The sequence below is a fragment of the Dasypus novemcinctus genome, chromosome 7 (assembly GCF_030445035.2).
Source record: "Dasypus novemcinctus isolate mDasNov1 chromosome 7, mDasNov1.1.hap2, whole genome shotgun sequence".
NCBI classification, from domain to species: domain Eukaryota; kingdom Metazoa; phylum Chordata; class Mammalia; order Cingulata; family Dasypodidae; genus Dasypus; species Dasypus novemcinctus.
Genome location: NC_080679.1, coordinates 112,936,951 through 112,952,664, shown reverse-complemented (window position 1 = coordinate 112,952,664; position 15,714 = coordinate 112,936,951). Strand labels below are relative to the sequence as shown.

Below are 15,714 nucleotides of genomic sequence, written 5' to 3'. Positions count from 1 at the left end.
AAGCCCCTAACACAGTGCTTGGCACCAAGGAGAAGATCAATAAATATCAGCACCCTTAGTGGTTATATTTTGTGTCAGGCAGATCATGACAAAGAGAATTCCACAGGCCTATAGTCACAAAAACAAAGCCTCCTCTTCCCTATATTTGCTTTTTTGCATTTCATGCTGTTATTTCAAACTATAAATGGTATCACTGTTCTTTGTCTCCTCTGTTTTTATGAGGACGTGGTGAACTGGGAGAAATAGTATGAGTTGAATTAGTATCTATAAAGACAAATATTTTAATTCTAAGAATATGTTAAATAACTTGAGAGTTTTGTAATCACTGTAATCATTTGAAATATACAAAAATTACTTGGAAACAATGCTTTTATGGTTAACATTTGTTCATTGTAAAACACCATCCTCTCTTACAGTATATCTTCTGGAAAATCTTGTTCTATGATGTTATTAGAGGATTGTAAGTAGTAATTTTAGAAAGGCACTGGATTACAAGCAAAATTGGGAATCCATGATATTTGGAATGTATTTGGGCCATGTTTTTTTTTTTTGGTCTCGCCATGTTTAATTACAGTTATTTTTTAGTTTAGCATTTCATTGGCTCATTCAAAAGATGAGTAGAGGGGAGCAGGTGTAGCTCAAGTAGATGAGCATTTGCTTCCCATGTATAAGGTCATGGATTTGATCCCTGGTACCTTCTAAAAACAAACAAACAAACAAAACTTTCATTGGGAGCAGATGTAGCTCAGTGGTTGAGTGCCTGCTACCTATGTATGAGGTCCTGGGTTCAATCCCCAGTACCTCCTAAAAAAAAAAAAAGATGAATAGAAAATGTGTCAAGGGAAATTTAGAAATGACTTTCAACTTTGGACACAACAGATGATATCATTTTAGCCATATGCCCATTTCCATTGTGATTTTATGATTATTAACCACTATGTACAAAGAGAACAAAAGAGTTATCATGTCATAATCTTGCTTAAAGTTGCCTATTTGGAGTTGAAAGTACCAGAAAGAAAATTAGAATAACATTCGTCTTAGGAATATAATAGAATGCTCAATATAAATTGTCATTTTCAGGCTAGCAGACTATTCTGACTTCCATCTTGCATAAAAATATATGCTTGTCACACATGGTTGTCAATGACACCTCAATCATGTCTGTCTCCAGCCATCCATAGTGAAATTGTTCCTCAAAGAAGCCAACCCTGTCCCTGTGAAGGATGACAGATAGGAGTTTTGCTTTGGTAGCTACCATTCTAAATGCCTAATGATTCCCTGGCAGTTTTCCTTGATGCAAATATTATGAAAGGTTAGGGAAACCATCATTTTTTTGCACTCTATTGGTTTAGATACCAGGTGAAATCTTTTAAATTAAGCTGAAGTCATAGAAGAGGCATGAACTAAACGTTCCTTGGACTGGTCTCAATTATGCATTAACCAGTATCTGTCTTGCATCTGTCTTGATTTGATTGATTACAGGAGAAGATGTATCAGGGAGTTTCTGCCCAGTACCTCCTCCTCCTGAACGGATGGCTTGTGAAATTCCCTGTCGAATGGATTGTGTGGTGAGCGAGTGGATGGAGTGGTCCTCCTGTTCCCAGTCCTGTTCATATAAAAACTCTGATGGGAAACAGACCAGGTCAAGGACTATCCTGGCATTGGCTGGAGAAGGTAAGTAGCAATAAATGTTTCTGCACGAGTTGGTCATCCATGAGTACACCTCCCAAGCATTGTGCTATGGGAAAGAAACCAGATGCAGAAGGTCACATGTTATATGATTCCATTTATATGAAATATCCAGAATAGGTAAATTGATAGGGAAAGAACACAGATTGGTGGTTACCAGAGGCTGGAGGAAAGGGGAAATAGGGAGCAACTGCTTAATGGGTACAGAGTTTCCTTTTGGGATGATGAAAATATTTTGGAACTATATAGAGATGATGGTTACACAGCACTGAGTTTATTAAAGCCCCTGAATTGTTCACTAGTTAGTTCCATGTTATGTGAATTTTACCTAAATAAAAATTGAGTCAAATGTTCAGGTTTTTTTTCCTAATATGTAACTAAGAAGTTCATATTGGGGTGTAGCTATTCATAGGTGATATCTCTATATCCTGAATCTAAATATAAAGTTTTCTTTCCAAGCATGGTTTTCTTTAATCCTCTAGTTTATCTATGTTGGATCCCTATATTTACGTGAATTGTTTTAACCCATGCCTATTTATGGACTGTGAAAATCAGATAGATGTTAATTTTCATTATATTTTTTTTAGAGAAGTAATCAAATTTAGTTGACTCACATCCAGTTTTAGGTAGCTCATGTCATTGGGAATATAATTGGAATATTTCTGGCAAACAGCACTCCAAATTAGCAGCCAAGAGACCTGACTTCTTGATCTAGAACTGCGAGTATCTGGCAAGTGTCCTGATCCTTATACCCTGGTTGCCTGTTCTGTCATGCTGGCATGTTATGAGTTGGGAAAAGATGAAGGCTGTGAAGATATCTTTGAAGAAGCTAAAAAGTGCCATGGGAATGTGAATGAGTGATATCACAACAACTTGGAGGAGCAGATGTTCCTGTCATTTTATAGCAGTCTCTCTGTCCCAAGCACATGCATCCTTTCTTTCCTGTCTTCCTTGGCTTAGCCTTTCTATGGCTCTATTAAAACAAGAGGATATTGTGGCCACTGACTGTGAGGGACTCCATTTTAAACAGGATTCTGTTCTGTGATCCTAAGAAATGAGGCCAGGGTCAAGATGAATGAAGATTTTTATATTCTTAAAGTGCTCTTGTCTTTTCTATTTCTGGAAGGGAAAAATAGTCAGTAGTATTTAATGGGGAAAAAAAACCAACAAAAGCAAGGTCACAAATCTTCTTGAGCATTTGGCTCACTGAATAAAACATTGTAGTGTGGAAGAGTAGAGAAAGATCAATACTTTAGATAAATACCACGTTTTACATGGATATAAAAATGTGAAAGAAAAGTCAGTAATGAAATTTGATTGTTTAACTCAGATAAGAATGCCTGGGTTCACATCTGTCTGGTCTCCCTGATGGTGGATAGCGCATTGTCAGATATTATTTAGAGTTAAGGATGGGCTCTCTCTTGCCAAACTTTAACAGATACTTCTGGATTTCTAAAATTGCGGTATAATGTACACCTTGGAGGAGGATTGGTGTCTTAAAATGGATCTCTGAGAAAAGATAATGCCTCTTCTAGGAAAGGGAGACTATGTAGGAATTGTGTGTGTTGGTGTGTGTGGGGATGTGTGTATGTATGTGTATGTGTTCTACTTAATACCTCTGCAAGGTCACTGGCTATTCTACATAGGCATGGTGATATTAACAGAGAAACAGGTTTCTTGAGAGTTTATCTCAGTGATACATGCCCCAGAAGTGGACAGTTGAGTCAAATAATTTTATAATCTATTTGAATTGGACTGCTACCTATTACTTAGGAGAGAAAGGGCAATATATTTTTTCCCATTTGTCATTTGGAACAAAAAACTAATGGCCTTAGAAGGGTGCATTTGCTTAGGTTTTGGAAGGATGGGTCATGAAAGACCATCCTTCTAGACCTTTAAAGAACAAAACAAGAACAGCAATAACAATAGCAACCTACCAACAATGGCAGCAAGGACTGTGTTCTCTTTCACTTTTACTTTTTGCAGGTGGAAAACCATGTCCCCCAGGTCAGGCCCTCCAAGAATATCGTTTATGCAATGACCATTCCTGTATGCAACTTTCCTGGGAGACATCACCTTGGGGGCCATGTTCTGAAGACACATTGGTAACTGCCCTTAATGCAACCATTGGCTGGAATGGAGAAGCAAGGTGTGGTGTGGGCATTCAGATGCGGAGGGTCTTCTGTGTCAAGAGTCACGTGGGACAAGTGATGACCAAGAGGTATTATCAGTATATTATTGAAAGTGCTTATGATTATTGCATAACTGAGTATGTTTAACCAAAATCAGTTATTAAGCAACTGATATGCCTGGATCTGTACTATAGTAACTATTTTTTTTCTTCTTTAAAAATTTTGACTCCTAAAGACTAAAATTATGCCTGAAACAAAGAAAAACACAGTTACAATATGAATTATTAGTGCAGTTACAGCATGTGTAATTATTCCTGGAGAAAAGTAAATAATGTCAGTAAATGTTGAATGTGTTTGAATAATCAAACAAGTTTTCTCTAGCTGATGTCTGTATTTTTAATTCTTTTCCACTCACATGACTAGATTCACATGAAGGTAGGTTCTTCACTTTGAAAGTAGAAGGTTGTTTAATACCCTTCTTTAGACCCCATGGATCTTTCCTGCAGTGGGCAGACAAATCCATGCAGCTCTTTTGATTAGACTCTCCCCTGCTCTCAAGTAGGTTATAATTGCATGCTTCTTATATTCTGCACATGGATATAATTTTTTTTTTTTGAGTAGTAGGAAAATCGTTAAATTTAGGCATAGGGACTAGGCTAGAAACATCAAAAAGTCAAGAATGATTGCAAATGATGGGGAAGAAAATAGAAATCAGCTGGGAGAGTTTCGACTCTAGACTGAATGAGCTAACATAACTCTTCTTCAAGCCCAAGCCTTCTCCTCCAGGCTTGTAGAGAAGAAAATAGAAGGGCCCATGCAATCTGCAGAGATTGGGTAGTGGACCAGTTGATAGGGATTTCCCAGTGGCCATTTTTTTAAACTAGTTCCTGCTGTCATAAAAGACCCTGCCCCAGCCACAGGAGTGGTGGCTCACTGGGATAGGCTGACTAGTGGTACAAGCTAGTGGTACAAGCTAGAATTTAGAGACTTTACCCAGGAATTTTCAAAGGGGAATCTGGGAAAACAAAACCCTCTTTCCTTTCTATTCAGGTATTCTAAGGGTATGAAATGAGAGTTGCCACAATCATGGTTGGCCCTGGTGGAAAAATCATGAGAGAGTGAAACTTATGCTCAGAAGAAGCAGGACCAAGGCAGAGCAAGTGTGGTAGCATGAAGCAGTGATCCTGTCCCTGATATGTACAATCCTGCCCTTCCTGGAAACAGAAGCAAATACCTTTACTATTATAGAAAATTCAGTCCAATTCTTTCTGTCTTGGACAATTCAAACACCTGATTAATTTAATCTGAGGCACTATGGTAAAGGGCTCTGGGCCTTATCTACACTGTTATCGTACGACCTTTGGTCACAGAAGCTCTATTAATGGAAATGAACTAATGATGGTGGAAATGGTTCACACTGGCCAACGTTACCCCTGCTGGTGGTAGGTGGCACTGCAAATGCAGGCAAAGAGAATTACAACCTGAAGTAAGGCATAGCTGATAAGATCCAACCTTTCTCACCTCCTAAGTGTGGCTTCCAGAGGGCTGGGGTTGCGTGTTCTTTATTGTTGTAACCCCAGAGTTTAGTATAGTTCCTGGCACATAGTCAGTGTTCAATAAACACTTTTTGGAATTCATGAATGAACAAGACCTCTGTATTAGGGAGTGATAGGGTTTGACAAGGATTAGAAATGACAAGCGTAAGGAAGATGGAGAAAATCAATGCTTATCCTTTGCTTCAAGAAAAATTATTGTATCTACCATAATGAATTTTGGTGAAGGGGACCCTCATGAAAAGTAGTTAGCAGGTCATATGTATGACCTTCTGCTCTCGTAAATTCATAAATGTTATTATTTCTGCACTAGCATGTAACTCTAAGGAGCCCATGGTGTGTTTTGGAATATCAACTTGTGTCAATTGTGTTTTTCAGTTTTTCAACTTGTCAGGTAGCCATAGCACCATGACCGATTGCATCAATAGGATTCATAGGCAAACATGGATAATTACATTTGTATATCACCTGTTTCAAATGATATTCTAATCCCTGGAGTTCTGGTAAAATCTTAAAAGGCTTATAAAAAGTACTCCACAGTATGAGAACTCCTTTTATCTTGGAAGAATTTCAGCCTTGGTAATGTTAGTATTTATGATCTAATTTTTCAGCTGTTGTAAAGAAAGGTACATGAGACATTAAGATGAATATACAGATAAAAATAAATACGACTTAGGTGTAGGAGTAAGCGCTACATAAAATGCAGCAAACTATTATTCTTTATAGTGATGGATAATTTAGCATGCCTGAAGTCTGATCATCTTTCCACAAAACTTTTCAGCTCTGAAACATAACAGGAAAAATCTACTTGGCATAAACGGAATTTGTTATTTTCTTAGCAAAGGTGCATTAGAATTGAGGATGACACCTACTGAATAAATTATCAACACATTTTAAGGGCTATTTAGACATGAAAAGCTGGTTTAAATGTTCAAATAATCCTCTATTTCCTCATAATTACTTTGAATTCGTTTTTTAAAAAACCTCTGAGCACGTCAGTTTACTTACATTGTCTATGAACCTAAAGATTTTTTGTGACTAAAAAGAAATCACAGCACCAGAAGTTTCCAGTGTAGACTGTAATTCACAAACTGGTATGCATTTGTTTGAAAACTTATATAAGTGAGATTAAAATATTCTTATTATATAGTGAATAGCCTCCACTTTTGCTCAGGTTTACCAACACAGAAAAATGAACTGTGCAGATGTTTTCCCCAACATACTCATACATACAAAGACATTGCTAAGTACTTTTTGCAGTATTAGTGAGGCTGGAGACTTAAACACTTGGTTTAATTTTTACTGTATGTCTCCAAACAATTCTGCTAAATATGTGCAGTCTGCATTGTCTTTAGTAAAGTTAATTAAAAATCTTGAGGTTAATGAGATTAATTGAGCTAAGAAAATAATACCTAGAGTCCAGTGAAGCACACAATGTGATTATCCAAAGTAAAATATATCCTTTGCTCTGCCCTTTCAAAAAATAATAACTGTTTTTTTTCCTCATGTGAGTGCCTTTGCGGTGAAAACAGATTCCCTGCTACCTGTGAAATCCTTGGGGTGGGGACAGGGAAGTAGAACCAGAAAGAATGAAGTAAATATCCTTAAGAAAGAACAGCCTTTATGTTAGGGTGAAATAAGCATGCCCCCATGGAATCAATGGACTTACAACAATGTGTATTTATCTCCAGATAATACACAGATTTGGTAGGCACAGATTTCCTTGCAAGTTCTTGCATCCCTGGGTTGGCATTTTGGTTTTCATGTTCTACAACTGATCATATCAGAAAATGAGAACCAGATAGGGTCCAATTAAGCCAGAAGTGAGAGTGCTTGTTGGGATATTTCTGAGGTTTGGTTTGATTTTTTTTTCGCTATTCAATCCTTTTTTTTTTCAGTTGCACAAAATTAGTAATAAAGATTAGAAACAAAACGCATGGCCTTCCAAAGTTCCTGATAAGGCACTTTCTGCCTTTTATGTGAAAACTCCTTGCATTTTGTGAGATATGGTAATAAACAACTCCATTTATCATTTAATGTAGTAAACGTTGACAGGTTTGACCCATCTAACTGAGTGAGATGAATGCATCGGCTCTTGGGTCAGATGACTGATCAAGGAGATGGAGCAGTGCGTGCCTGCATCTTGATTATGGGAGCATAACTGAAAAACGGCAGGTCTTTGTAGCTCAAGTTGATGCAGTTCAGCACAGTGCTTTGAAGGAGCTGAAGCCTACGGGGCAGGCAAGAAAGAGTAGATACAGAACAATCCAGTGCAAGTCAAGGAAAATATATAGACTGAAATGGAATACATTCATCCTTTTATCGAGAGCACTGCCAATCCAGGATAAGGGTGTTACACTAAAGTGGGAAATATACATTATGAGAAAGGCAAAGGGCCATCATTTATTTATCAACTGAAAATCAAATCCATGCTACCCTGGGTTTTAATATTTCAATTTTGTTTTAGAAATGGCTAGAGAAATTAGCCTATCCAGGGATTTATTTACCTTCAGGCTCCAATAGTATAGAATACTACTCAATCATTCACTTACAACTTTTAAATATTTACTATGAACTAAGATCTGGGGTTTTTAAGGTATGATATAAAATGGAATGCTACCATTAAGGAATTCAAAATTAATGTATGTGCAGTATGTGCATACATACATACACATGGGCAAATCAGCAACACAAAAGATGTCAAAAATCCTTTCTTTGGTTAGAAAATAAACCTAATAGATTTTGTAATTTGTGGGGGGAGGGTTTATGTAAGTTGCTGTGGGCAAAGAGAATACATTTGAAGATTAAGAAGAAATTTATAGAAATTGGAAATGTGATGATCCTTGAAGTGGTAAACAACATGTGTACAAATTGAAATGGGGAAGAAGTTGAACCTTTGAAGAAAAAGATAAACCTTCTTGGCAGAAGAAATGAGCAAAAAGACAGTTTTCTGACTAGAGAATATTTTTCCCCGGTCAGACCAGAAAGTGCCTTTCTGGGAAAGCCCTTAGTCCATTGACTCTCAAAAAAAATTATACACACACACACACACACACACACACACACATATATATATCTTGAACTTGACCTTTGCCATTGTGGGATGATACTGTTTCTCTGTCCTAGAAGAGAAAAAAACAGGGGTGGGAGGGTCCATATTATAGGGAGTTCGCATTCTTCCCACTGAAGATTTTGTTGCAAGTGATGCTATTATGGGTAAACCAAGTAGACAATGTCATTTTCCTAAATAAGATTAATACCTACTGCTGACTGAAGTCTCTGCAACATAAGCAGCTCTCTATAGAAAGCCTGAAGACTGGCACCACAAATATTTTATGAATGTTTGAGTGAGTGTGTGATGGGTGGGCACTCCCATGCCTTAGTGGGCACACAGGAAGGTGGCATTACTCCAGTTGGATTTAAGCTATTTATTAAGAGCCATAGCAGTTCCACTTATTTTTAGTAGGCCTCCGAGTATGAACAAAGAACTTGGGAATGATCTCATTGTTTTCTTCTAACTCTACTAAGGCATAATACAAATTTTTCTTACTAATTTGTTTAAATAACACTATATCCTCAGAAATGTACTCTTCTTTCTTCCTAGTGCCCATGAGTTGATCTATTTGATAGGCAGTTTTTTAATTAAGGATGATTAATAATACTAATACCACTAATAAGACAAAACTTATTGACCGATTTTCCTGTGAGGATATATCTTTTCCATTTTAATTTCTTTTTATCTGAGTATTACATGCTCCATAATAGCTGTAAAATAATACAGAGGGACTCAAGAAAAAGGCAACAGGTCTCCAACCAACTCCTCTAGTTTGTATTCCCACTTTCCAGACACAACTACTTCTTAACAATTTTGTTTTATATTTCCTCTCTCACCTCGCCGCCCCCCCCCCCCCCGCCTTTGACTGGTAAGCATTCCACATGATTCACCAATCAAACCAATCAAAACAGTAGGCAGGGGAAATAGTAAGAAGTCTTTTCACCCACCACCACACCTGCTCCCAGCCACTGGCAGCCTTTTTATTAATTTCTTAACCTGTTTCCACTGAATCTTTATGTAGATACAAACAAATATAAGTATATATTCTTATTCCCCCCTTCCTCTCTGGTGGTTAACTCCTAATTCTAAATGGTCTCTTTTTCATATCTCATTCATTTCTTTTTTTATTTATCAATTTTTAAATGTTTATCCCTTGATTCCCACCTTGAAAAGCAATGAATCTTTGCGCATTTGCAGTAGCTCCTCTTTCCACTCTTCCTGCATTGTTAATATTTTCTGTTGGCTAGTTGGTTATATATTCTTTGCACCTTATTTCTTATTTCATTTACATTTAGAGCAACTTTTTGAATACCTGCTTTGTTGGATGAGGACATCAGAGCCTCCACTCTCTCTTGCCCTTCCTTCTGTCTTTTGTCAAGTACACCTTTGCTTTGCTTTACAGTGGCAAGGTTTAGCAAGTACATTCCATTCCATTACCCAATCAAGTTTTCCATGCTTCTTCTATACATTGCATTTTACTTCCTTTATTATTGTTATTTTCAAAGAAGCTTTAGATTACATAAATGTTATTTTGAAATATAGGGAAATCCCATATAACTCACCCCCTCTCAACTACCACACTTTTCCCCATTAACATCTTTCATTAGTGTGGTACATTTGTTATAATTGATGAACACATATTGACGCATTGCTACTAATCATCCTCTGTTGTTTACATTTTGCACCGCACAATTTTATAGGTTTTGACAAAATGTATAATGACCTGTATCCATCATTGCAATGTCATGCAGAGCAATTGCAATGTACCAAAAATACGCCATGTTATATTGATTCTTCCCTCTCCTATTCCTCAGGACCTCTGGTGACCACTACCTTTATATCACTGTTACAAGATCTTCCATTTCTAGAGTAATAATAAGTCTACTTTAGTCCATAGTTGCATTCCCACCTTATGTTTGTTTACTCCTCAATCTTGAGGATTTGGGGATGGTGATGCCCCCTCTGCTTCCGGTTGAGAGGGGGCTTAGAGCCCATGGGGCAGATGGGTGGAACGGTTTTGCTTGCAATTGTAGATACTCTGTTTTGGGGGATAGGTGTTGTCCATCATCCTTTTGTTAATTTTCCTGGGTGGGTCCAATGAATTGCAGGTGTTGGCTACAACTCTGCTGAGATTCAGGGCTCAACCAGTGTATGAACAGCTGGAGGATTTAAGTCTTAGGACACAGATTTAATGGGTATAGTACTAATTATAGGTTCAAATAAAAGGGTTATAAGTACCATGTGTAGGAAAATTATAAATGAGTCAAACTCTGATATATTGTGGGGCTGGGTTATCAGATATTCCTAGGTAAAGCCCACTGACTGGGTATCAAATTCCTGGGGTTGTCTGCCCTGCCCGTAGTGTCCATATGTATCCAGAGCCCTCAGGAGCCCCCTGCTCAAGGCACTGTCAACTGTGGCAATCAGTGAGATCCTCCTAAGATGTGCATAAGTGTAACCTCTGGAATAAGCTCCTGACTCACTTTGAAATCTCCCAGACATAAAAACTCATTTGTATTTAATATTTCCCACTTTGGTCTATGCCTTTTTCCAAATACACTGCTAGTTTCACTTGGTATACATTGCTTTAAAATTTTAAAGCTGTTAAAATATTTTCATTTTTATAATAATCTTAATTGATGAGGTTTGATGTCTGCAGATTCTTCTCCCTTCCTAGACGACTTGTTTTTCTTTTTCCATTGCCTGATTATTCTTCTCCCTTCCCCTCCCGTCCTCTATTTTCTTAAGAGGGAATGTAGGCAAAGCACATTAACTCAGCACCAGGATTTTTACCTCTTCTATCTGTTACCAAAGTTCACTGTATAGAGGTTTATGTCTACTGCATCTCTCTTTTTCATAAGAAAGTTATGGCAAACAGAACATAAATTCCACATTTATGTTGCAGATTGCTTTCCTGTTTATCTGCTTAGCCGTCTATACTCATAAAAACAAGCAAATAAATGCAGACTTGTTTGCTAATTTTCTGAGACTTTAGTTCTTCTAAGGTAATTATAAATTCATTGACAGTATTACTTCCTTCACAAATATGAACATTAAATTATCAGCAAAATTGCATAATCGAAGTGTTTCTCTTTTTTTTCCAAGATTTATTTATTTATTCCCCCCCCCCCCGGTTGTCTGCTCTCTGTATCCATTCACTGTGTGTTCTTCTGTGTCCTCTTGTATTCTCATCAGGAGGTACTGGGAATCTGTGTCTTTTTTTGTTGTGTCATCTTGCTGCATCAGCTCTCCGTGTGTATGGCAGCACTCCTGGGTGGGCTGTGGTTTCACACAGGGCAGCTCTCCTTGTGCAGGGTCACTCCTTGCATGGGGGCACCCTTACATGGGGGCATCCCTCGTGGGTCGGCACTCCTTGCACACAGCAGCACTGCGCATGGGCCAGCTCACCACATGAGCCAGAAGGGCCTGGGTGTTGAACCCTTGGACCTCCCATGTGGTAGGTGGGTGCTCTATCTGTTGAGCCACATCCACTTCTGAAAATGCTTCTAGTATTATTGTTTATTTGTTATTTGCAGTCTGTCACATCTTGTTTACTGCTAGCTCATCAAACTACATGTTCTTTAGAGACAGCTGCTAATTATGAAAATATTTTAGAATTCCATTAATTATCAATGTGATATAGTATTTTAAGTAGTCTTCAATGACTTTTGTTTCTATATGTGTGCATGTATACTGACTTGTATTTTTGTATTTTCCTCTTCTTTTTTATAAGATATTACTAATTTGAAATATTACCCTGAACAATACATTTATTTAAAAAAACAAAGGTCTTTGTTGATTTGTACATTCTGAAAAAAAATCATGTTGGTTGAAGTGATGCAGATGGTCATACTAATTGGTGCTTGCTTTACCTTAAAGATTTTCTTTGTTGTCATGCACCCATAACTTTCACTGGTTACAGAATTGTTTTTTCTCTGGTCTACTGGAAAGTGTTTTAGTGTCTGGGTCAAGAGAGCCAAGTGTGCTTCCAGCAAGTAACTTCACTACCCTGGGTCTTTCTTTCTCATCTGTAGAAGAATCAAGAGGGTCTTAATGTTTTCTGTTCTGAAATCCTATGGTTCTATGTGAAACCACTTACTTTTTCAAGAAGGTACTGATATCATCTTTTCCTATTGACAGATGTCCAGATTCTACTCGACCAGAAACAGTGCGCCCTTGTCTCCTCCCATGTAAAAAAGACTGCCTTGTAACAGCTTTCAGTGAGTGGACACCCTGCCCAAAGTTGTGCCAGCCAGGTAGGTAGATACTGTTTTCTAAGTGCTTCCTTCTCTTACCTTCTGATTGTTTTCTCCACTGCTAATTAAATGAAAGATTGTGGAATACAAACATCCTTCTTTCCCACTTGCCTGTGACCCTGGGAACCAGAGTTATAAAAGTTTGTGAATGAAATCTTGGATACCCACATCCATCAGAACTTGGGAAGGAAAACATTCAATTATTACATTTCATAATTTCACTGGCATGTATGGCAAGAATAATCCTCTTCTACTAATCCTGCTGTGAATTTTGAATATCCATTCAAATGTGGTTCATTATAAACTATCATCGCCATCACAATTTCTCTTGGGTTCCTGTGTACTTGGATCCCAATTCTAGGCACCTTCATTAGAATCTGAGACTTTAAGTCCTATGCTTTCATCACTGATAATTATAAGCATATGGATAAATAAGGGTAGGTAAACTTAGAAGCATGGAGCAAGTTCAGAAATCAGTCATGTAAAGTGTGTATTTCTTTACATTCATTGCATTTGGTGAATACTCCCTGAAGCACTGTCACACCACATGGACCATAGTTTAAATTGCAGTTCACATTTTCCTCCAGTCTATCCAGTGGGTTATGGCAGGATATAGTGTCCTGCATCTGACTCTGCAATATCATTTAGGCCCCATATCACACCTCTTCCACCCTCTCCCTGCCCTCAGCAACTCCCGTGGCCACCATCTCCACATCAGTGATACAACTTCTTCCATTGCTATAGTCACAACAGTTCTATAGTAGAATACCAGCAAATCTACTCCAATATATATTATATTCCTCCATCATGTGGACCCTGGGATGGCGATGCCTACTTCACCTCTAAATCGAGAGGGGGCTTAGATCTCACATGACTGATGGAAGTGATTCTCCTGCTTGCAGTTGTAGACACTCTTGGTTTCCTGGTGTGGTTGACCATTCTCACCCCCATCAGCTGACCTGGGTAAGTCCAATGAACCAGAGAGTAGAGAGTATGTTTTGCAACTCTGCTGAGGCTCAGGGTCCAGCTGGCACATGGACAGTTCAGAGATTAAGTCTACACATACCCCAGTGCCAACAGCAGGTTCAGTAAAAGTCACAGAAGAGGCATGTGTAGAGAGGTCACATCTGAGTCCTACTCCATCACATTCAGGAGCACAGATTCCAAAGTAGTGCCCACCGGCAAGGGACTGAACTACTCTTAATGCTGATGCATCGTAATCTAGTGTATTTGGAAAGCTGTGATCTGGGGTTTTTAACACCTGCATTACAAATAAGCACACAGGAGTTCTTTGGTAAAGTAACTCTTTCTTAGAACAGGTCTTTTCTCCAAAGCTGATTACAGTCCCTTGATGCAACCCATGTGGAAATTGCAGTCCCCTGATGAGCTCGTTCATGTGGAAATAGAAGTAGTCCTGGTCCTGCAGCTCCATGAGTCAAAATTTTAATGTTAATAGCTTGGCCCATTTTTCCTACACCCACATCCTATACACTTTGGATCTTGTCATTGCCATGGTGATAAAAAAGCAAACCCAAGGAAAGGAAGGAAGAAAAGAATACTAATCCTGGTGCCCAGGGTAAAGTGGTTCTCATCCTGTAGTCCCTGGTCTTCACTTGAAGACATGGTCCTCACTGGGTTATTCTGCTAGCCTCCTGGAAGAAGGAGTATGCAGAGCCTTGGAAAGATGACTTCACTCAGAGACTGAGAGCATGGGCAACTTTCTTGGAAAGTTTCTACCCACAAGCATCTAGAATTGCATATGGATTCATCTATGGCAGGACTTTACAAGAGTTGCCTTAAGGTGGCCAATACTGACATAGATCTGACTGCCTCTTCTGACCATCTATCAGCTGGCAAAGGGATAATGACAGTTATTGAAGATTATCATCATTGTTGTCTTATTCTACATTGCTGGGGCACCAGCACAAAGCTTTTATAACTCTTCTATTTCATAAAAGAATTTCCTACCGGCAGCCAGCATTTTGTGTGGGAGTTATCAGGTTCCCCTTATGCTTAGAGAGGCATATTATCTTTGTTTTGTGACTAGGGATTACTTTAGCCACCTCTATCCATATATTATTTATTGTAACATTCAAGAACATTCTCTCTGCTGCCAGTGGCTAAGTGTGGAGGAATCATAGGACATGTAAAAGAATTGCTCTTCAAGCAATTTTAAGCATTTCTCTAAATTCTTTAGATTCAATTAGTTATTTAAATGGTTGGCATTGTAATGAAAATAGTTCTAAGCCTCTGTGGTCTCTTTGTGCCTTCAAGCCAAGATCATTCTTTTCACAACCTGGGGACCTGAAGGAGTAAAGATTCAATTTTCAGATTTCTTCTAGCTTTCCTCTTCAGTCTCATGTACCATGTGTTTAGGTTATTCCCTGAGATCAAGAGATTATTAAATAAGCATGAGTTAATTTGGGGACTGCTATCAAAGGGGGAGAATACTGGAGGAAATGGGACGCATAAGTCTGTGGTTCTCAAACCTTATTGTGAATTGGAAACACTTGGAAGGAATATTAAAATGCAGATTTCCAGCTCCTTGACTAGAAATTCTGACTCAGTAACTATGGGATGAGTCCCAGAAACTTGTAGTTTTAAAAAGCTCCCCCGGAGTGATGAAGTACCCCCTCCTAATTCTGATGACAAAGGGCTGTAGATGTGTGAACAAACACTGCTGGACTTTGGCCATGTGGAAGGACTCTGGTCCTTCCTACAGCTCTTTGGATATGCTCTGTTCTTCCAAGCTGGAGGCCTCATTTGCAGTGGCCAAGAACATAGACACTGAAGCCAGACAGCCGGGGCCGCATTCCCAGTCTACTCTGTGGCATTAAACACATTACTTGCCTCTCCTCTCCCTCAGTTTCCTTATTGTAAAATGGGGATAATAGTCACACCTACTTTAGGGAAAGAATTTAGACCAGTACCTGACATCAAGTACACACTCGCAGGTATTTTTACATTTGTTCGGGGCCTTTGCACAACCTGTCGGGGAGGCCTAACACTGTCATCAACTACCCCTTGAT

General features: G+C 38.5%; 1 protein-coding gene across 2 annotated transcripts in view; it reads left to right on the top strand.

The window, feature by feature from the left end:
• THSD7B (thrombospondin type 1 domain containing 7B) overlaps positions 1-15,714 on the top strand; it is an 882,043-nt gene that overhangs the window by 500,777 nt on the left and 365,552 nt on the right. For both annotated transcript variants that reach the window (XM_058301029.1, XM_071216471.1), the window contains 3 exons: positions 1,483-1,674; positions 3,676-3,910; positions 12,570-12,685. In XM_058301029.1, the coding sequence (XP_058157012.1) occupies positions 1,483-1,674; positions 3,676-3,910; positions 12,570-12,685 (543 nt within the window). The remainder of the gene's footprint in view (positions 1-1,482; positions 1,675-3,675; positions 3,911-12,569; positions 12,686-15,714) is intronic.